This window comes from Culex quinquefasciatus, chromosome 2, assembly GCF_015732765.1.
Source record: "Culex quinquefasciatus strain JHB chromosome 2, VPISU_Cqui_1.0_pri_paternal, whole genome shotgun sequence".
In the NCBI taxonomy this organism is placed as follows: Eukaryota; Metazoa; Arthropoda; class Insecta; order Diptera; family Culicidae; genus Culex; species Culex quinquefasciatus.
The window spans coordinates 1,906,122-1,928,228 of NC_051862.1; the positions used below are offsets into that span (position 1 = coordinate 1,906,122).

Consider the following 22,107-nt stretch of genomic DNA (forward strand, 5'->3'; position numbering starts at 1 on the left):
CATAAAAAAACTAAATTTAATCCAATTTTTAATATAAACTAACTAAACAAAGTTATCACAAGTTCAAAGTTGTCACAAACTGGCTAGAGGTACTAGTATTTGACACAGAAACAACATTTCATAAATGAATTCATTTAAATCGATCAGATTTTGTACTTTTATTAGGGGTACGGACAATTATTTGACCTCTTTATTTTACTTTTTTCAGTAAACTATTTTTGTATTTTTTAAGAAAAAGTTTTTTGCAAATCCAATGACAGTGTCTTAAAGAGGACATTCTGCCGCGTCGATTGATGTATAAAACATGGCACTTTAGCCGAATTTTATGTACTTTTATATCACAAACATTTTCCGTACGGGGGGTACGGACAAATATTTGACTCACTGTATCTTACACAAATTGTCTTTTATTTATCTTATAAAAATGACCTGAAGATATCTTGCAAAAGTTTACCAAAATTATCTTGCAGAAAAATGTTTTACAAAAATTTACCTGACATTAGATTAGCCAAAATGTATTCAACAAAAAATAACTAAGTTATTTTACAATAAAATACCTGAATTTATTTTGCAGAGAGATAAACTTGACAAAAACTTTAAATACAATTTGTACCAGCCTGAATGAAAAATAAACTAACATTTCATTGAAGAACTTGTTGAAAAATGCATTGGCAATAATTACTTTAAAAAAATGAGGTGCTTTACATAGAAAATTCACTTAAACTAAAAAAATAAAATAAACCAAACCATGGTTAAAAAGATTCTTAGCGTTAAGCGTCACTGAGGAATGCATTTTGAATGGTTTTCAACTGATTTGAAATTTTAAAATTTTTAGTAAAATATTTTAAGAGCCGATTTCCAAGGGTCAATCAGTTGGAATCAATATAGAATGCATTCCCTGCGTTCAGAATCATTTTGATCATATTTGGGTTTGTTATTTTTTTAAATTTTAGTGAATTTGTTTCAGTTTTTGAGCCCTGCTTAAGTTTTTTTCTCATAATATTTTGTTTACGTCAAATCTGGCATTTTTCTAAAATTGATGATTGCCAATGCATTTTTAACAAGTTTTCATTAAATTGATTTTTTTAATTTGAATTTTAATTTTGCATTTTGTCACATTTCTTTGATTTGAGAAATGAACTTTTTTTTTTCAATCCTTTGAAAGTATTCAGCAATATTTATTAAATAAACTCCACCACTAAACGCACCCTCTTCTTTTTGCACTGCTGCCAGCAGTATCATCAGCAGCAGCAGTTGTGCGGTGTAACTCAACTACAAGCAATGACGGTGCAAACAGAAAGAAGCCCAAAGCAAACCACCACACCGAGATTTCAGGGGGCGTGGCCTAATCGTCAACACGGCACCAACATCGAAGCAACCCAACACGAAGAGAGGTTGAAAGCATAACAGGGGTACACTCTTCGATGCTGGTGGCGCAGCAGCATGCCATGGAATGTTGGATGTCGGTGTCTCGCAGTTTGTCGGTGGCATTTTGGTGGACATGGCATGTTGGGAGTGATTTGGGTTAAGGTTTGTCATGGATTTTGTGATTTTACGAATAAAATAGCCGCTTTTTTGTAATTTAATATTTATTTCTGAGTAAAAATAAGAATTATTATATTTCAGCATCACGATCCCTTCCAGATGAAAACCTATCCACCCGGAACTGGGTCGCGTGCCGTCGGAAAGCATTTCTCATGTTTTGCCAACACGCAGCCGCCTTCCGGCGCACGTTCGCCATTATATCCGTGGATAATTTCTCCATAAAGTTGGCCACAAACTAACTGACTGACGTCGGCTGCACGAAAGATTAATGGTCAATTCATGAAGATGGAATTAACTTCCTTGGATGTTTATTGCATGAGAGTGAGTTTGGTGATTTAGGGTGATAATCTTTGTGATAATCCAATGTTTCTAATTTTAGGATTAGTTTAAAAAAGGAGAAGATAAAACACTTTGAACATTTTGCTGTGAAAAAGGTCCAGAACTTTTCAAGGCTACCTTGATGCAATGCAGACAACAGAAGAATTGTTCAATAAAACATCCAAATATAACATAATTAGCCCATAATTGATACCAGCCAGATGGCCCACTCCACACTCGATCAATTTATTTATCAACAAAGATAATCCAATTTATTCTAATGCCTCTCCTAATGCACCACCATTCGTCGACACGTCTTAAGTGCTCTTTTCGCCCCTCGACTGAAGTAGAAAAATTGTCACACAAAAAGCCAGGAAAAACACTCTCGCAGCTTCCTCCCCCTTGGTGAATTATTCTGATTTCATTTTGATACACTTGTTCCCGGGCCGTATTATCATCATCATAACAATATGGGCCAGGGAGAAGAACAGTATCGTTTTACCCTAACCCTAGCAGGGATCAAGCAAGTACAAGCAAAAATAGGGGAGACATTCTGAAGTCACTTCAAGTCAACCGGCAACCCCTTGAAATAGATGTTATCAATCTTGTTTTCCCCTGGGGTGGAGGAAAAAAACGAAGAGGAACGCATCACAGCTAAAAGGCCAACTATCTGCACCCTGGGGAAAGAGGTTCTGGTGTGCGGAGAGAGCGCAACTGGCAGGATTATGTCTGGCTTGTGCTGTGAATTAACCAATTATGAAGCGTGATTGTGGGTGGTTTTTTAGCTCTGATGAATTATGGGTAGATTGGCCCCGGCTTTGATAACTTTTGCGGTGTGGTGATGATCTGCTGCGGCGACTAAATGGGATTATGGTGGGTTATGGGGTTAGTTGATTTAAGGTTTGAGGAAATTTATTGCAGAGTAACCATTTGAAACCATATAAATTACCCTATTTTGAATTTTAGAGATTTGAATTGTTTCAAGAGAAAAAAAATTGAAAGCTTCCATCTACCATTATAAAACAAAATCTTAATGTTCAATTCAAAATTTAAGTTTTAATAAATTAACGCAGCTTTGAATAGAACAAATTTGATGCATTCAATAAACTTATTTTAGAAAATATCTGTTCGGAATACATCCCTGTATTAATTATAACATACAACAATAAAAAGCATGACAGTGAACCATTTCTGATCACTTTTTTATATATTCATGCAAACAATTAAATCCACAAGTCAAATTTTCGTTCCAGGCCATTTTTCGAACTTTTTAACATCAATTTTGAAGATTTAATTCGATAACAATCTGGTAAAAAAACAGTTCTTTCAAACTGACTTTCCTAAAACCTTTAAGTCGTTCAATTTTCGCATATTTTAATGCAGTTGTTTATTTTATCTATGGTCCTAGCCAAATTTAGGTTGTTACAAACATTAATATGTACTTAATATCACAAAAAATCATAACAACTTTCTACACTCTTGAGTTTTGTCTTTTTTTAACGAACCTTTTGGATCGAAAAATTCTATAAGTTTATTCTAGAACAAAAATTACATTTTTTAGATCTTCAAACTATTTTTCCAAAAAGGCTAAAATCGGTTAAAACATCAAAAATATGGTCTATTAAAATGCTATTTTTAGATAATTTTAATTTTTAGAATAACTTGGCTAGGACCACTCTTATGTCCAAATTGATGAATAAAAATTTCTGAAAATTGCGATTGTCTAAAAAATGTCGAGAGTTCGCTGAATGCCGCGAAAATTTCGAGAAAATTCGGGATGTTGTGATTTTATGTCAAAAAATCGGGAATCCCAAGCATGCTTCTTTGAAAATTTGGTTATAACTCTTGAATAATGTGTATTATTTTGTAAAATTTCAAATTAATTTCACTCAATTCGTCTTTAGCACTTAACTTTAAATGTAAGGTTTTTTTTTCCTTTTTTGAGTCTATTTAAAAACAAACAAAAATTCTTAAAAATATTTAATGAAACGATGGCATTCATTTGTCACTAATAACACACTTATAAAATTTTTCTGAATTAACCCTTTCAGGCCTACATTTTTTGAAAATATTTTTTAGTTACTAATTATGGGAAAATGTTTTTTATTTCCATATAATAGATAATAGATTAATAGATGACCAATCACGTCTGAAAGGGTATGATTTTTTTTTCTTTTTGACTAAGTTCATCAAACAAAAGTTAACATCAACATAATTTTAAACAACAACATAGCTTATGGAAAACCAACATCAGCAATAGTGCATAATTTCAATTTTGACATTGCTTAAATATTTGAAACAAAAAATCAATTTCAACATTTTTTTGTTTGTTTGTTTTGTTTGTTAAAGTTAAAACAACTATATTAATGAATTTATCTTACATAAAATTACATAAAAATTCGCATCAAATGAGTAGTTAAACTTAAGTCTTAATATACTGGAAGTCTAATTGAAAATAAATAAATTATAAAACACTTGAATAACCAATGTGTCAAAATATCGATACCAAAATCGATATGACCAAAAGGTAATATTTGGGTTTCTATGTAAAATTATCATGTAAATCCAAAATATGACCAAAAATCGATATTAAGACAGTTTGGTCCAATTATGAGGGCAGATTCAGATTCAGCAATCAAAATTACATGAAAAACATACAATTGGACAATTTTCGAATTTTTTCCCTAGCTTTTCCCTAGAAAAATAGATATTTTCATATGAAGATATCTCGACAAATAAACACATCTGAGATTTTTCCAGCGTTTGTAGTGCCATTTTGAATGCAGCCTGATGCGGCAAGTTAGGCCTGTGCTTTTCGTGATATTGAATTTTAAAATTTACATACTTTTTACCATAAAATGGCTAGAACTTTTAATCCTTAAGTCCAAATTGACTTGTCAAAATTAAAAATGTAAGATTTTCAGTGCTCAACTTCACTTTTCTCTAAAATTTTGTCGTAGAAGGCGTAGATTGCGAGATAAAATTTTGGTGTCTTCGACAAAGTCACTTGGAATGGCAAGCCCAACATGTTTCAAGAAAACAAATAAAACCCGAAAATATTCCTGAAAAGTTAGATTTTAAAATACTCTTTATCATGACCCACCCTTATTCAACTGAAAGTTGCCCCTTTCCATTTGCAAAAACTCTTCTGAAAACTCAATTTCTCCATTTTTCGGAAAATCAATTTTCGTTTAGTTTTGCAATCTGGCCCACTGTGCAATGTTTGTTTTTTTTAAAGGGATCATCATTGGCTGTGTTTTTTTTTCAAACATTTTCTATATTTCATGCATAAATAAGTATGCAGTAATTTTTCTAATGCCCCAGGCAATGCCCCTACGCATTTTATAACAATTTTATTGATAATGGTATCACTCTATAATAGATAATGTGATAAAATATACAACAAATTTAAAAAAAGTGGTTGTAAAAACCTTTAAAAAACTTACATTACCAAAGGTAATGATAAGAGGTGGTAAAATAAGCCAAATACTATCAGAAACAAACAAAAGCATGCAAATTAAAATACTTAAAATGACACTAGAAGAAAAAAATGATACAAGATAAGTTGAATTTTTCTTAGAACAAAAAATGCTCAATATAACCTCATGAACACGGGAAAATAAAAAAAAATCAATAAAATTGAGCATGAGAGGATTAAAAATGCATATGGAGTAGGCCGTCCCAAAAAAATGAAAAGTTGTAAAATCTTCGGCGCTCACCCCTGGAATGATAGATTAAGATGTCAGGAACAATGTTTTCATACAACAAAAAATTCCCAAAAATGGTTTACAACTCGCGCGCGGAGCTTGAATGAAGAAAGTGCATTTTTCGAGTATTTTTCAGAAATGCGCGTAACAATCATACTAAAGTCATTCAAATTCGGTCGCCTAGGGCTTCAAGTTATAGTTTAATGTCCCCTGAACAAATTTCTGTACAGACATAGTCCATAAAAGCTTGTGTTTGGGCATGGCAGGGCGTTTCACGGAGAAAAATATGTATTTTTTATCCAATTTTTTTTCAAAAATCACATCCCAAAACGAGCCAAAAAATTTTGCAGCCAAAACTAATGCATGCAGCTTTAAATTTACGGAAATTTTACGGAGATCATTTTGCTTTTTTTAAACATTCAATTTATGTCCACGCAATGAAGAGATATTTGCATTTTAGTGAACAAAAAGTGACGAATTTTCAAAATTCTTGGTATATAAGCGTTTTTAGCATAAAACATATGCTATTATGATTACAAATGAGAAAGCATATAATTTGGATATTTTTATTTTGTTTGCTCAAAAACGATATTTGTTAATAACATTTTATGAAAAAAACATAAGATTTTCTCCCAATGTGACGTAAACGACAAATAATCATAAATCAAAATTAATTTTATCAAAGATCATATCTTCAAGCTGTGAACGTGATTTTTTTGTATGTACATTCGAATGAAACAAATTCATTTCAAAAAACTTATTATTTCAAAAATAGTTACCCACTAGAGCTTTATTTTTGTTCATATCGAGAAGAGCACAGAGCAGTACTTATAAATATGTCGTTTACGTCACATTGTGAGAAAATCTCATGTTTTTTCATGAAATGTTTTTAACAAATATCGTTTTTGAGCGAGAAAAATAAAAATATCCAAAATATATGCTTTCCCGTTTGTAATCATAGTAGCCAACGCTTTATGCTAAAAACGCTTATAAACCAAGAATTTTGAAAATTCGTCACTTTTTGTTCACTAAAATGCAAATATCTCGGCTTTGCGTGGACTTAAATTGAATGTTAAAAAAGCAAAATGATCTCCGTACAATTTCCTATAAGCTGAATGCATTAGTTTTGGCTGCAAAATTTTTTGGATCGTTTTAAGAGGTGAATTTTGAAAATTTTTGGCTAAAAAATACGAATTTTTCTCCCTAAAACGCCCTGCCATGCCCAAACACAAGCTTTTATGGACTATGTCTATACAGAAATTTGTTCAGGGGACATTAAACTATAACTTGAAGCCCAAGGCGACCAAATTTGAATGACTTTAGTATGATTGATACGCGCATTTCTGAAAAATACTCGAAAAATGCACTTTTTTCATTCAAGCTCCGCGCGCGAGTTGTAAACTATTTTTGGGATTTTTTTGTTGTATGAAAACATTGTTCCTGACATCTTAATCTATCATTCTAGGGGTTAGCACTGACGATTTTACAACTTTTCATTTTTTTGGGACGGGCTAATATGGAGTCAAATTTGGCAGTACTTGAAAAAAATAATAATAGTAGAAAAAAACAGTTAGCTTTCTATTTTTTTTAGTGAAATTTCTATGTGTTTTAATTGATCATTATATTACAATCAATTGAATATCCAATAAGTTTTACACTCAATTGCATCCATTATGGTGATAGAGCTTTTAAAAAGTTTTGAAATAATGTCTTCTTAAATTATTTGCATTTTGAGACAAATTGAACTTTTTTTTACGAAAAGTCACTCACAGTTATACAATAACCACTTTTTTCCACACGTTTGCAAATTTTCACAGTCAGCCATTTTGGCGGATTAATCCAAGCGTAACGGTCATGCTCCGGTGCTTCGGCATGCGCCTTCATCGGCGGTGTAATATCCAAAAGAAAAAGGTCACAGATTTGAACACATTTAAAACTAATAACTAAACAAAACTTAAACTTTTTCTTAATTGCTTCTTATAACCTCCCAGCCAGGAAATTTAATTCTCTTCTGCCGGGAAGTGTTCAAAAATATTGTTTTTTTTTCTAACTTTGAAAGATGTTTGCAGTCCAAATATCCCACCACATGGTCAGCATCCCCCGGAAAAGAAGACGCAAGTCTCTTTCCACAGGACGACGCCAACGATGAGGAATATCCGATTGCCGATGAGGTTCTAACGGGGTTCGCCGGCGAGGGCGGCTCTTTTATAGGACACAGCAGCAGGCCATGACTAGGGTGGATGCGCAATTGTTGAAAGTTGAAAAGAGTCGGAAACGGTGGCATTTGCATTATGGAGTTAGACGCACTGCAGCGATATGGATTTCTCCATGGGGAGTTTTCCTGTGTTTTTTCTTCTCCCAGAGGGTTTGTCGACAGTGACATTTTAATACTCGCGGGAATTCCGTAATGGAATGGGACCGGGGACATTTTCAATTTCTTTTGGACATATGTTGTGATTGCAGATTACGGGTTGTTTGATTCGTAATTAATTAAGGTAACTTTTTTGTCATCATGGCCAACTTAGATTGGAGAAGTTCATTGATGCAGCAATAATCAAGAAATGGGCGTTTCACCACCTTCTGCCTACTTGGATTACACCGCACGTTTTCTACACCGTCAGGACGTTCGGATCAATAATTCGGTGCCTACTTCGTCTATTCTGGATATAGGTGCAAATAACTTTTATTTATTTAGAAAAAAAAAAAACACAATCACATCATTTGATGATTACAAGAATATATACGCAGCAGAGTATTAATTAATCAGAAAGTTCACTTTTATGTAAATAATTTCAAAAAAGCAGTGCTTCACCTTTACATTAACCAACCCTCAGTTGGGAGTGCGTCCCTTAAACTTGACCATGTTGTAGATGGAGGCAGCCTTGTAGTTGATGGGACCATAGTTGTTCTCGTCCAGGTCGGCGTACACCAGGTCGTCCGCGATGTCGTGCAGGGGCTGTCGAATGTTGGTTGGTGGGAAAATTGGTGTTAATTTCTATTCGTTTCATTCAAAGTTGGTTTCGTTTCAAGTGCTGGGAAATTAGCTGATTTATTTTTTTGCTAAATTTATCACAATTAACATTATTGACTAAACAACATCTTACTTACTAGAGTTTTGAGGGGAGTTTGAAGATGCGTCAATCAGTTTAAGCTTCCAGTTTTGTGTTTAAAAGTGTAAAAAACGACCAATTGTTTAGCACAAACAGGTTATTCAATATCACCATTCGGTACCGAGTTGCAAGTTTGGTTTTAGTGTCAGCACCAACAGAGAAGGTCAACAAAATTCAGCGAGAATAGAGTGGTTTTGTGTGCAAAATAAAAATTGTAAATTTTATTTACTCCAACAAATTTTGACAACAAATATAAAAGAGAAAGCCCCTTTAATGGCATCAGAGAGAGAAAAAAAAGAAACTTTTCAAGCACTTATGATACTGGTTCTTCGACGATTTCTTCCTTTTCAATCGGCTTTCAGCAGTGACTAGGCTAGAACAGTTAAAATTAACGACCTTTTTAAAAAAAACTTTACGCAGCTCTATCGCAACTATCTAAACTACACACTAGTATATGTATGTGTTACTTTTGGCTGTGATTGCTTCCTTTTCCTAGAAAAATGAAAGAAGAGAAGTCGGTTTAAGGGCGGACGATTTTGGCTTTGAATTTTGGAAGGAAGGGCAGTTTTTTTGTTTTTTTGTTGTTGATTTTTGGTTTGCTTGCGGGAACTGCGCGTGCGCTGAATTTAGCAATTTTTATTTTTGCAACGGAACTTTTGAGTTATGGGGGTAGTTTGTCGATTGTTGGACAATAGGAAAAACTTCGAACAATGATATTTACAGTGAATGTTAGTGGAAAGGTGTTTAGTAAGCATTGGCCGAAATGGTTGGAAGCTTGTTTAGCAAATAGCGAAGCGCCGAAAGTCGGGGTAGCGTTTGAGAAATTTGTTGTTAAGTGTTTTTATTCAGTTATATACAAACGATTATTTATAGGAAATGAGAATAAATTGCATTTCATTTTGCTAAGAGAGCTGTATCTATTGCATTGAAAATACTAAGAATAAAAGAAGTTAAAACGTTTATTTCAGAATAGGAACGCTGAATGCGTTCTGTTATGTCACAAAATGAAGGCACATGTCTACCAACTAGTTTTTGTTGTTGTTTTGTTTCTAGACGCTCAAATAAGAAAAATTTAAAGAGACTAGGGGAAATCTACCCATTTTAATCCTAATAAGCGGTCGTGTTTGAATGATGCTGGATAATCTAGAGCAGGGGTGCCCAAAGTTTTTAAGCGCCGGGCCAAATATGAAGCTCAAATGAGCTTGCGGGCCAAATTTACAAAATAGGTTATTTGAAAAAAAAAATAATTACGTTGTTTTAATTTAAAAAATACTAGAAAATACATCTATCTGCAAAAGTTTTTTGAAATATCTGTTATTTTCTGAACATTTCGTTAATTAAAAATAATAGAAAAACAAAATGGCAGTTTTCTATTGGTATTGTTGATTTTATTGCTTTAAGTATTTGAGAAAAAAATGTTTTGAACTGAAAGTACTTGTGTTTTCAATAAAATTCTACAGTTTTTTTTTTATTTCGAAAATGGTGACAATTTATGTAACGGCGTAATTGTATCTTCAAATAAATTGTGACTAATGAAAAATCGTTGAGAGCCCAAATTTCCTCATTTCAATGAAAAAAAATTTAAAAAAAGGTTTAAGCCCCCCTTGAAGTTAAATATCAATCATATTTTTTAAATGTAAAATGTAATACAAATAATAAAGCTGAATCCACATAAATTTTTATTAATATTTTGAAGTTTTTTGAAAAAAATATTTTTTATCTAATTTTTTCACACTTTTTAATAATGAAGGGGGGAGGGTTGGTTAACAAAAGCATTGTAAAATAATTGCAAGAGCTTTATTTCTACTAGAGCGTCCAATTTCCCGGGGTTACAAAATTCCCGGGAAACGGGAAATTTTCAACAAATTTCCCGGGAAATCCCGGAAAATTTGAAATTTTACGAAAATTATTCTGATCCTGTTTCTGATTAATCTTTTGCAAAGAAATTGTATAGAACAGCAATTTTAATGGTCAAAATGAGTGAGAGGATCAATAAATGGCTTGACTGCTTGTAAAAAATCATGCAACTTTGAGAAAATATATAAACTTTCTAATTTTTAAATCTTTTAAATCGTCCCAATTGAAAGAAAATATTATTAGTATTTATGTTGAGAAGGATTTTTTTAAATCAAAGTGTTTGGACAGTGAAAATCTATGCTCCACAACCATAAAATTGCTTTTAAATTTGTCACAGTGACCATAAAGTTAAAATAAAAAAACCAAAAAATTCAACATGTGAATAAATAAATAATCATTGAATTTACCTTGAAAATCTAATTCCTAGCGCTTTTTAACTTGAAACACTATTTTTCAACTAGAAAATTTGATACGAAGTTATTTTTTAATGGTTTTTCATGGTTTTATGATATGATTTTAGTTATATGGTATTCAGCCTAATAAATCAATTAGATTAAAATAATTTTGAGTATTTGAAAGTGGTTGAAATTCAACGATATTTTTTCTTATATAAATAAATTTATAACTTCAATCTGTAATTTCTCGAATACTTAGAAACAAAATTTTCTCACACAAACCTTTTTTAAAAATTTAATTATATCAGTTCAATTTCCATACAACATGTTCAAGGTGAAAAAAGTCAAACAAATCTCAATGTTGATATTGGCCGGAAGATGTACATATCTTATTTTCAAATGAAATTACAGAAAAAACATTAAAAATGTTGTCAAAAATAAAATAATTTATATTCATTCCATAACAGCGTAACTGTTGTTACCCAACATATAAGCAAACAATATTCCTAGTGGTGAATACTTCAGAAATAAATATTATCTGAATTAAACCTTGACATGAAATTTACAGACAATCTGATTAGTTCAATATGAATCAGGTTCTCCAATTATTATTTTTTGTATAATTTCAAAACATTGCACAGTGGTCCAGATCGCAAAATTAAGTGGAAAATGGATTTTTCGAAAAATGGTTAAGTTTTGGAGCTTTGGTGTCTTCAGAAGAGTTGTTGCATATGGAAAGGGGCAACTTTTGGTTTGGTTGAAAATTAGGGTGGTTCACGATTAGGGTGATTTTGGAAATCTAACTTTACAGGAATATTTTTGGGATTTTTTTTGTCTTCTAGAAAGTTGTTGGGCTTGCCATTTCAAGCAACTTTGTCGAAGACACCAAAATTTTATCTCGTAATCTACGCCTTCTATGACCAAATTTATAGAAAGCATCTGAGCAAACCTTCAAAAATCAGTTTTTTGAACGTGGCAATTCAGGGTTAAGTTTTAGAGAAAAGTGATGTTCTGAGCACTTTTAGAGCTCTAAAAAACGAACATTTTTATTTGTTGACATGCCAATTTGGACTTAAGGGTCAAAAGTTACAGCCATTTTAAGGTAAAAAAAAGATGCAAATTTAAAACTTAAATATCTCAAAATGGCGCAAGCCAAATTTTAAGCACTAGGTTGCATTTGAAAGAGGAGATCTAGCACTACAAACGCTGAAAAATCTCAGAGGTGTTTTTCTTTAAACTCGAGATATCTTCATTTGAAAAAGTCTAATTTTCAAGGGAAAATCATATGGGACCACCCTAACGAAATTCGAAAAATGTCCAAATATATGTTTTTCCATGTAATTTTGCCCGCTGAATCCGAATCTGCCCTCAGAATTGAGCCAAAGTATCGAAAAACCGAGTTTTGGTCATAATTTGGTCATAAATGATAATTTTACATGGAAACCCAAAAAATGACCAAAACTCGGTTTTTCGATACTTTGGCTCAATTCTGAGGGCAGATTCGGATTCAGCGGGCAAAATTACATGGAAAAACATATATTTGGACATTTTTCGAATTTCGTTAGGGTGGTCCCATATGATTTTCCCTTGAAAATTAGACTTTTTCAAATGAAGATATCTCGAGTTTAAAGAAAAACACCTCTGAGATTTTTTCAGCGTTTGTAGTGCTAGATCTCCTCTTTCAAATGCAACCTAGTGCTTAAAATTTGGCTTGTGCCATTTTGAGATATTTAAGTTTTAAATTTGCATCTTTTTTACCTTAAAATGGCTGTAACTTTTGACCCTTAAGTCCAAATTGGCATGTCAACAAATAAAAATGTTCGTTTTTTAGAGCTCTAAAAGTGCTCAGAACATCACTTTTCTCTAAAACTTAACCCTGAATTGCCACGTTCAAAACTGATTTTGAAGGTTTGCTCAGATGCTTTCTATAAATTTGGTCATAGAAGGCGTAGATTACGAGATAAAATTTTGGTGTCTTCGACAAAGTTGCTTGAAATGGCAAGCCCAACAACTTTCTAGAAGACAAAAAAAATCCCAAAAATATTCCTGTAAAGTTAGATTTCCAAAATCACCCTAATCGTGAACCACCCTAATTTTCAACCAAACCAAAAGTTGCCCCTTTCCATATGCAACAACTCTTCTGAAGACACCAAAGCTCCAAAACTTAACCATTTTTCGAAAAATCCATTTTCCACTTAATTTTGCGATCTGGACCACTGTGCATTGGTGCCAAAAAGGTAGGAAAATGTATGCTTCTGCTTGTATTTCGGGAATTCCCGGGAAATTCACAAATTTCCCTGGAAACGGGAAATATTTTCATCCGGGAAATCCCGGGAATTCCCGGGAAATTTTTTCCCGGGACGGGAAATTGGACGCTCTAATTTCTACGTTTTCAACATTTTGTCTGCCTGAATAAGATGGTAGTCAATCCAATTCGTAATCCAACTGTTATGAGTTCGAATCCCGAGGGAAGGTTTCTCAATAAGTTTGAGGGTCAGTTCGTAAAAGGGTCATTTTGACTTTCAAATTAATATAGAATAGTTATATTTTTTGCAATTAATACAAATTTCTAAATATTTCCAAAAATGTTTGAAGAAAGTTTTGACGATATTTAGTAGTTCCACTCACATTGAAACGAGTAAAATTGTTTTAATTATTAAGATCTTTGAACAAAATATTTGTGCCCTAAAATGTGTTTTATTGAAAACAAATAAAAAATAGTTTAGTTAAAATAAACCTTAATTTTGAAAAAGCATAACATCACTTTAGAAGTGATCAGCGGGCCATTTTACATAGTCTTTCGAAATGGGTCCGCGGGCCACAAAAATTAACCTCGCGGGCCACGTTTGGCCCGCGGGCCATACATTGGTCACGCCTGATCTAGAGTCTCCCTTGAATTTTACTAAAACCAAGTACACCAACGAGTAGAGCAAGTTTTTGTGAACATTTCTGTTTATTTTCACTTTCACTAAAAGTTATTCTATTTCTTTACCAAGCATTTAAAAAAAAAATCCCGACGGTATTCTAATCGAGGCGAATGCATTGGGCCACGCCCATTTTTCTAATATCGGCTTAGTTCTTTTTTCTTCCAACACTCTGTCGAGTGTTGCCATTTGCGCTGACAGTTCAAACGAACACTCACGAAAAGTGGCATTTATAGGGAAAGTTTCCTGGCATCGCTGGCTGTGCTGCTGGTGGTGTTGACGGCCAGCCTTTGTTCTTTTTTGCCTTCGTCTCTCGCTCGGTTTTCTTCAGCCTTCGAGTGGAATGCAAAGTGAAAATTGAAACGTCAAACGACTTGGCGCGTTTGGTTTTTTGATGGCGCTTGCTAATTTATTACATTTTTCGGGATTATTCTTCAAGTGAGTGCCTTACTAATGATCAAAAGAACATGTTGCCGGTAGTTGGAAGCAATTTCATATCTTAAGCGTCGTGAAAAAGTAAGCGAAAGTGAAAAGTTAATTTTGGCGATATTCATTAAGCGTTTGAGGGATTCTCGTGTGTGTCACTGTGTGTGCCAACAAAATGATGCGAATAGGTCTCGCAAAATACAAATTATGATCAAAAGGCATTAAATGTGATCTTTTTGGCCAGTAAGTGCATACATTTGCGTGCTTACTCGAGGCGGTGCTGTTGCTGGTAAGTTTATAGCCCAAATAGTATTTTTGGAGCTTAAATCGAGCATCAAACTCTCCATATGACGAAGATAGGTGTTTGATTGGAAAGGGTAGATTTCCCCTATTTTAGCTATCCATTTTTATAGTTTGGTTTTTAATAAAAACCTAGGTTGAACATCAAACTTTATAGAACGTTTTCAGATTTTTGAAATCTTTGAAAATCTTCATATAGCGGTTAGAATATAATTTAATATGGCAAACTATGTTTTAGTTTGTTCGTTAATTGTTGTATAAATAGATTCTTTAAAAAAAAATAACTTTCTACAGCGACCCCTAAACCTTGGACGATTAGGCTCGAAATTGGCAAAGATGATTATTTTGCATAAGGGATCATGCCAGGGAATGTTCCTCCCTTTTTGACAGCCTAGTGTTCATGGGTACAGCGACAAACAATCTGAACTTTTAAAAACACTAAACCTTTAAAACCCTTTTAAATAAATTTATTATTTCTCTTCAAAATTAAACCCCAAAACAAAATTTCTCACTCGTATTGAATTAAAACAGAAGCATAAACTAAAATAAGTCAGTAAGACTAGATTCAATATAGAAAATATTTAGAAAATATTTTTAAATTATTTGTTTACTTTTTAATCTAATTCAAAAATCTTACATGAATAAAATAAACTTAAAAAATAAAAAAATTGTGAATATTTGTATACCTTAAAAAAATCTTACAGAGGCTCAAGTGATATTTACTGGTACAAAATTTTGAAAATAAAACTTTCATTCAGTAATTTTGAATCCAAATTTATTTTAAAGATTGTTAGAAATTTTGTTCATCTTTGTTATGCAAGATTTTTTTTAAAGTTCCACAAAAATGATTTTTTATTGTAAAATATTCATTTGAATGAGTTTATATGACACATTCTTCAGGCAAGTAATGAAGAAATTTTAAAACCCAATTTAACAGAAAAATAGATGCTGTGATTCGACTTTTTTGTCGATTTACATGTATGTAACCCCTTAACCATTTTTTCAAATCTTAGCATATCCTGAATATAGGATTAATTTATCGTCGAATGCAACTGGATAAATCGAAATTGGTAAATTTTTTGCAAAGATACAGCATTGAGAATTTCCGTGTATTTGGGTTTTTTTTCTCTTGAATTTCCGAGTGATTGCCAAAAATCGAGAAAAAGAAACGCCACGGCAGAATGTGTAATTTCCATTTATTTGGATCGGTTTAGAAGAGGGCAAGGGTCGGCAAAAATGAAATGAAAATTGATATTTCAAGCCAGAGATTCAGCTTTTGCACGGAAAAAGTGTAATAAAATTCATTAAATCAAGTCCACTTGTTTTGAAAACATTCTTTTTAAAAATAATTATGTGTTGATGAAAACTGCTTTCGAGAAGTAAAATAAAAAAAAATCAAGTGCACCAGCAACATGATTTAAAGATGATTTTCTTAGAGATCAAATCAGATTTGTTATTTAATTGCTTTTAAATTATTTGGAATATTCAAAAAATCAGTCCGAAAAATCGCGTTTTTTTAATCTTCAAAGTTTTTGTAGAAATTTAATTCAAATCACCTGAAAACAATTAGAAATGCATCAAATCATGTTGAGCCTCGTTTAAGAATATTTTGAATTTTTGTGAAATTCCGATGTACAGTACCGCATAAAGGTTTTGTTGGCGGAAAAAATGATTTCGTCTAATTACTTCGTCTAAACTAATGAGAGCATGAGCATGAGCATGAGAGATCACCCATGGTTGCCCCTCCGTTGCTGAACAGAACCGTAATATCCTTTCAGCACTACTGATTATAGGCTTCGACGATCTAGTGGTGTTTCCCTTATCAACAGCATGTATGAATGCGCTGAAAAGATAAAACACCATGATTGCTAAAGCTAGATCAGTTGCGAATAGGTAACAGTCATTGGCCACCAACGGCGCCCGCCATGTCAGTTTGTAGACCTCGATTTTAAGGGACGGGAATGTTAGTTAGCGCAGGTTGCTACTAGGGCAGCTGATTTACTCTGTGCTTACACCCCACGAGCGCCAGAAACCTGAAAATTGTGTTAGTAGGGTAGGGTATATGGTCAGGATTCATCATAGAAGATGATGATGCGACCCAAAATCGAATGTTTTGTTTGGAGAGATGATGTATTATTCTCAAGGCAAGCAATCGGATGCTGCGAATGAGACATTTCCCGATTATTGATTGTTAAATTTTAAATGCAATGGTTTAATCTTAGACAGCCGGCTGTGGAAAGATATAACCAAATAATGTTTATTTATAGTATGGGGTGTTGAACGTAATGATTCAATGTTAGCGCGGTTTGAATTTTAAATATCTTAACTTGTAATTCATAAGGTAATAATTGAAACGTTATGCAACGCGACGCTTCGGAGCTAGAGGACTAAAAAACCGCGTTATAATAACACATGTTACCGTGCCTTACGAGTATCTATACTTAAGAAAGATCTTTTGCGTGTTATTCTAAACAAGAGTTGTTTAACCAATTACCACCGGATTATTTCCACTCTTAAAAATATACGCATCAAATCACAAAGCATGCAATTGAATTATAATGAATGATTAACGACCGCCGTTATTATTTGTATTTCGTGGATGTAGTTTAAATTATCTAAACCGTTCATTCTTAGACAGCCGGCTGTGGAAAGATTGAACCTGAATGACTGGAAATAGGTAAATAGCAAAAAAGAGACAGCCGATCAACCTTGCAACGATGTTGCTGAATAATTGTACGCGTTTTTTTTTCGAAAATCACAGTTATCTTGCCCTAAAACCAAGTTATTAACAGTCTGGACCCGATACCTGATTTTTCTGTTACATTCTTATTGGAATTTCATATCAACTGTAATGGGAATTGCAAGCACCGGGTCCTGACTATTAATTAATACTATCCACACTCATTCATTCACTCACACAACCAATCACACACAAAACTAACTAATTGTAATTACTGTTCAAGTGTCTTAATTTTTTGCGAAGTGTTAAATTACGTGCGACATGGGCAAAAATGCAAAAGATAGTTCGAACTCTTATTTTTATCATTTGATTTCTATATCTTTTCTTATTTGAAAAGCCAATTCTTAAAATGGATTTGATGTAACAAAAGAACAACCCTGTCCAATTCCATTCACACTTCACACACATACAATAATATTCCAATTGGAATTCGCTCACCCGGTTGCATTGCAGTATGTTTGGGTCACCAGCAGCATACAAGTGGCCGTCTCTCGCACTACCCAAACTGAAAACAGTGCCGACGCCGCTCGCTCTCTCACTCTTAACCACTGAAAGCACACTTTTACATCGCGTTCCCCCGTCAAAATCTGTCGAAGCGGTCAAGTCAACGAGTCATCGCCAGACCAACACCACCGCATCTCGTCGTTCACGCCAACACACTTCCGCTTCTCTTTCCGACTTCTCGATCCCAGAACCACACCAACACTACGAAACGCCTCACTTTCTTCGACGCATCCAAGAAAAAATCACCGCCGACAGCAAATAACACATATCTATCTATAGATTGGTACCACTTTTGTTAACCATATAACTCGAATTCAAGCACAAATTTCGAGTTAAGAAGCAACCGTACACGCGCAACCCTGTCAACCAAACCGCACTCCCACCAATCAATGAAAGCAAAACAATAACAATAAAGCTTTTTTCCCTCCTCTATCGCCAGCGAAAGCTCTCGCTCTTCTGATTTGACGTTAACAACAGGAACAACGGAAACTGAAATGATCTGAAAGCTCACACGAAAAAAAAAAAAAAAAAAAAATCGTAAACAAAACCCAAATTTGTTGACACAAAATTTGATAAAAATGCGTCTAAATCACTTGAAATCACATAATCTCCAACTTATTATAAAGCAACACAACTTATTCGACCGATTAAACACTTATTCGACACGGACCGGCTCCATTCTACCACAAAATCAATGATTTATAACGGAGCAAACACACGACGCACTTGACCTCAACCAAACAGTAGAGGCCTCCTCTAATTACTTCGTCTAAACTAATGATTACAAAACAACTGGGCTAAATGCAGTTGAAAGTTCAGTTAAAACATAAATAAAATTGTAAATCAGGAAATGGCTTTAAATCGAAAAAGAACATTTAACCAAAATTGAACAACATCACTTTTTGATTGTAAATTTGATATGCAGTCTGCAGACTCGATGCAAGAAGGCCTTGGAAAAATTCACTTGGGATTATCGATTATATTTTTTTGCTGTCTAATTTTTGATTGTCGAGCTATTACAACTAAATTAATTAAACTAAACTACTCTTAGGTGTTTAAGAACTTTTAAATCCAATTGATAAAAAACTTTGACAATGCATTTGGTAATCTAATAGGCAATCAACTACTTAAATTTGAAAAAATAATAAAAGTATCACTTTTCGACACAAGTGCTGAAAAATAGAACATTTAGCACTCAAATTAGTGCTCTAACGAATTTAAGTAGGCCATTTCGTCACTATATAATGATAGGAAAGGAAAAGTAACTATGTACATATGCCTATTTAATACAACACGACACTTTTGAAGTTGATGTCTGTAAACGCTTCAGTTTCATCAAGGCATGATAGATTTGGGCACCATGAACACGCTTCAATCGACAAAATGGAACTTTAGTGATTTCCCTGCCAATAAATAAAATTGAAAATTTTGATATAAATGCAATTAAATCATCTTAAGCAACCATGCGCACCCACTTATTTTTACTACTTTTATAAAAAATCAATTCTGTCGATTGAATCGTGCTTAGGGAGCCCAAATCTACCATACCTTGACGAAACTGAAGCGTTTACAGACATCAACCTTGAGTTGTGTAATCGATGACCAAATGTGTCCTTGAAACTTTTGAGCAAAACGGATCACAATGCTATGTTCTTTTTTGTACTAAGCTTGTTCAGGAAACCTATCTAGTTAGAGTTTTGCAGTTTTTAAACCTTAAATTTTACTGGTTGTATTTTAAATGATTCACATTACTTCCTCATATATGCTCTGTATTGCAGTAATTTCACTTTTAAATTCAGGTGCTGTTCATAAAATCAAAAAAGTAAACCAATAGTTTTTCAAAGCATCATACAAAGCTAGAAGATTGTTGTTAGAAAGCAACATTTCACAACCATATTCAAGCATGTTAGTCGCATTACTTACCTTCACTCACACAAAGGACCCGATAATGTTATGTCATCATCCAAAACGCATTAAACAAGGTTAATAAGGCAACAGAAAGGCAATTGAAAATACAAGCCGGGGTTATTTTTCTAATTTCAGTTAGTTCTTCTTTATATACTATTGTTTATCAGATCCTGTTTTTTGTTTTGGTTTGTTTTACCCCTATCTCAGTTGTTTTCTTTTTCTTTTATTCCTTCTTAGTGTATCTTTTTTGTTTTGTTTTGCAATTATTTAATAGCAAATTTATCTTTACACATATTATTAACCGATGATTTAGAGTTAGTTATTGCTGGAGTACTCGTTGGCACAGGAGTGATAGGTTTGAAGGCTATCGAGTTAGATTCATACTTGTAGACCGTGGCGGAGTTTGTGGGCGCTCCTACAATGTGTTGTTGTTGTTGTTGTTGCTTCTGTTGCTTGCTGTGACGGTGATGATGATGGTGCTGCTGCTGATGATGATGGTTTGGTTTGGTTTGATGGTGAAGAAGCAGTGCCGGCGGCTGGTCCGGATCGCTGCTCGTTTCGTCTTCGTCACTTTCCGGCCCGGAATGGGAGGGATATTGACGGACCGTAGCAAGCGTTGCCGTTGCCAGGGTCGTGTGCTGCCGGGCTGCTGCGAGTTGCAAACGCCTACTACTGCTGCTACTGGTTAGGGTGCTGCTACTGTTAATAAATGGATTGGTGGAACTAGTTGGGAACTTGCTACTATTGCTATTGCTACTGATCAAATTGCTGTTGTTGTTGCTACTGATGATGATGCTGTTGTTGTTGTTGTTGTTGTTGACGACGCCAGAACTGCTGCTGCTGTTGCCGCTGCTATTGCGATAGTCTCGCAGCGTTTTTGAGCTGATCGAGTGCGATTTAATCTTAAGGTCGCGCACGGTCGCTTCCACCGTTTGGGACGATTGGAAATTAAAGCTATGGTGTTTTTGTAAAGGCAGTTTGATGTGGCGTCGGGACGAGGAGGTGTTGGAGGTGTTGGATGAAGAGGAGGAAACGAGGTTCTTCTTCAGCAGTTGGTTAATCTTGGCTTGGTTGCTTCTATCTACGGGGAAGAGCTCTTTCGGAATCAGGATGCGCGTCTGGTGCTGGGTGATCTCGAAGTAGTGGTTGTCGTACGCACCGGGGCACTTTTAGATGAGAGATTAGGAAAAAAAATGAGTGTTAGTTGGGTGGATGAATGTTATGGAACGGTGACCACTTGATATCTTATTTATTTATTTTTCATGCGATAATAGTAGTTTATGCAACAAGTTGCGAAAAGAGGATTTTTTCAACACGAGTCGTACATTTATTGCAAAATTGCAAAAAAAGTATATTTTAGGTTTTCATTAATGTTTTGATTTGGTTATGATACCAACTTGCCAAATTTTTAATTTATCATAACTTGATTTGCCTCAAACCAGAATAAATTTCGGATTTTTTGAAAATTATAACAAAACAATGGCAATGGTGAAAATATTAAGCCAATATTTATTTTGAAAATCATTTTTTTCGGAAACCATTGAAAACTTTATCGATCTTTTACCTCATTTTTAATTGTAAGATAAAATTTGGAATCGAAAAGTACATGTTGATTAAACCGTTTTAGGTCTTTGCAAGTTTAATTTCAAGTTTTTGTCCTCCCTCCCCCCTCTCATTCCCTCCGTCAATTTTTGCCTTCCTCACTGAGGTAAGGCTATAATCCTGCTCTAAAAATGAACTTCGTATAAAAACGTCGTAGACCCACCTTCATGTATACATATCGACTCAGAATCGAAAACTGAACAAATATCTGTGTGTATGTGTGTGTGTATGTATGTATGTGACCAACAAACTAGCTCATGTTTCTCGGCACTGGCTGAACCGATTTGACCCGAACTTGTTGCATTCGACTTGGTTTAGGGTCCCATAGATCGAGTTTTATACAGATTGAAGTTTCGATAAGTAGTTCAAATATTATGTATAAAAATGTGTTTTCACATACATTTGGATCTCACTTAACTGTATGTAAACTATGTCCGGATCCACCATCCGACCCATAGTTGATAAGGTTATCAAAAGACCTTTCCAACGAGTGCAAAACATTGAAGATCTGGCAACCCTGTCTCGAGATATGGCCACTTAAGTGATATTGATGTACTTTTTTGAAGCCGGATCTCACTTAAATGTATGTAAACTATGTCCGGCTCCACTATCCAACCCAACGTTAGTTAGGTTATCAAAAGACCTTTCCAACGAGTCCAAAACATTGAAGATCTGGCAACCCTGTCTCGAGATATGGCCACTTAAGTGATATTGATGTACTTTTTTGAAGCCGGATCTCACTTAAATGTATGTGTACTATGTCCGGATCCA

At 34.0% G+C, this 22,107-nt stretch overlaps 1 protein-coding gene and 1 long non-coding RNA gene across 4 annotated transcripts in view; one reads left to right on the forward strand and one right to left on the reverse strand.

Annotated features, from left to right (window-relative positions):
* The first annotated feature begins 1,356 nt into the window (after nucleotides 1-1,356).
* LOC119767477 lies at nucleotides 1,357-2,097 on the forward strand. Its single transcript, XR_005277539.1, has 3 exons — nucleotides 1,357-1,530; nucleotides 1,627-1,866; nucleotides 1,925-2,097. It is a non-coding gene; the product is annotated as an uncharacterized LOC119767477 (long non-coding RNA).
* Nucleotides 2,098-19,851: 17,754 nt separating this feature from the next.
* LOC6034558 (hemicentin-1) overlaps nucleotides 19,852-22,107 on the reverse strand; it is a 185,284-nt gene continuing 183,028 nt past the window's right edge. For all 3 annotated transcript variants that reach the window (XM_038250127.1, XM_038250126.1, XM_038250128.1), the window contains exon 17: nucleotides 19,852-20,900. In XM_038250127.1, the coding sequence (XP_038106055.1) occupies nucleotides 19,998-20,900 (903 nt within the window). In that variant the 3' untranslated portion in view covers nucleotides 19,852-19,997. The remainder of the gene's footprint in view (nucleotides 20,901-22,107) is intronic.